Raw genomic sequence first — 1,282 nt, forward strand, 5'->3', positions numbered from 1 at the left:
TGAAAAGCAAATTTTTCACCATCTTGAGGAGCAAGAGGAATGGTAAAAAAAAATCTTTAAGATCTAGGACTAATAATTGATAATCAACTGGTATAGCCGTGGGAGAAGGCAGACCAGGTTGTAAAGCTCCCATAGGTTTCATAACTTTATTAATTGCTCGCAAATCCTGAAGTAGGCGCCACTTACCAGATTTCTTCTTTATAACAAATATGGGAGTATTCCAAGGACTATGAGAAGGTACAATGTGACCGAGAGCCAATTGTTCAGCCACCAGAGTCTTAGCTGCCTCTAACTTTTCCTGAGTTAAGGGCCACTGATCAACCCATACCGGAGAAGAACTAAGCCACTCCAGAGGCATGGCATGGTGCTGTGTCAATGGCCCAAGGAAAAACCCAGCCCTGTTTTATCCTTCTTTGGGACCACTGATAAGGGGGATGGATTCCCCTCAAGGTTTTTCCCAAGTCCTTTTCCAGTAACATATCCCATAGCAGTCATCATGTTCATAACTACAGCTGATTGCTGAGACCTGGAAATGGGTGATGTTTGCAATGTCAGACCCATATCAGTAAGAATATCACGATCCCACAAGTTAATCTCAATATCTAATATAAATGGCTGAAAAGTTCCAGATAAACCATCATCAGTAGTCCACACTAAATAATTAGAACTGATGTGGGGAGCCTCAGCTTGCTGTCCTACTCCTTTTATGGGTATTTGAGTATCCTGTAAAGGCCAATTAGTGGGCCATTGTGCCTGTGACATAACTGAAACATCTGCTCCAGTGTCAATTAATCCTAAAAAATTTTTTCCCATAATATTAAGTTGTAACATTGGTTTATCTAATGATATAATTTTCATCCAAAATGTATCTGTTGATCCAAAACCAGAATCTCCTCGCCGAGGTTTAATTGACATATTCTTAGTCTCATAACGAGGAATCAATATTAATTGAGCAATAGGTACTTTTGGCTGTAAGGAAATAGTTCCTTCTTTTAAACTTACCATGATTTTAATTTCTCCTGTGTAGTCCTCATCAATTACTCCAGGATGGACAACTAGTCCTTTGAGAGTCCAGCTAGAACGACTTAAAATCAACCCAAAAGTCCCCTTAGGTAAAGGCCCCCACACTCCTGTGTGGACTAATTTTAGCAGGTATCCTCCCTCTAAAAATATAGATTGTATAGGAGCTAGATCTAATCCTGCACTGGAGGAGGTACCGCGGAGTAAGGAGCTGATTCCTGGCAAGTCAGCCGTGTTGGCTTTGGGGAAACCCCCGGGTACA

The 1,282-nt window shown here is 41.1% G+C and overlaps 1 protein-coding gene across 1 annotated transcript; it reads right to left on the reverse strand.

Moving 5' to 3' along the window:
- Positions 1-372: 372 nt before the first annotated feature.
- On the reverse strand, positions 373-1,005 carry LOC122150879 (endogenous retrovirus group K member 21 Pro protein-like). The gene has a single exon (XM_042782187.1). The coding sequence runs from the start codon at positions 1,003-1,005 to the stop codon at positions 373-375; it is 633 nt and encodes a 210-aa protein (XP_042638121.1).
- Between the last annotated feature and the right edge of the window lie 277 nt (positions 1,006-1,282).

The sequence above is a fragment of the Orycteropus afer genome, unplaced genomic scaffold (assembly GCF_000298275.1).
Source record: "Orycteropus afer afer isolate SDZICR_OR568_19922 unplaced genomic scaffold, OryAfe1.0 scaffold00256, whole genome shotgun sequence".
NCBI lineage: Eukaryota > Metazoa > Chordata > Mammalia > Tubulidentata > Orycteropodidae > Orycteropus > Orycteropus afer.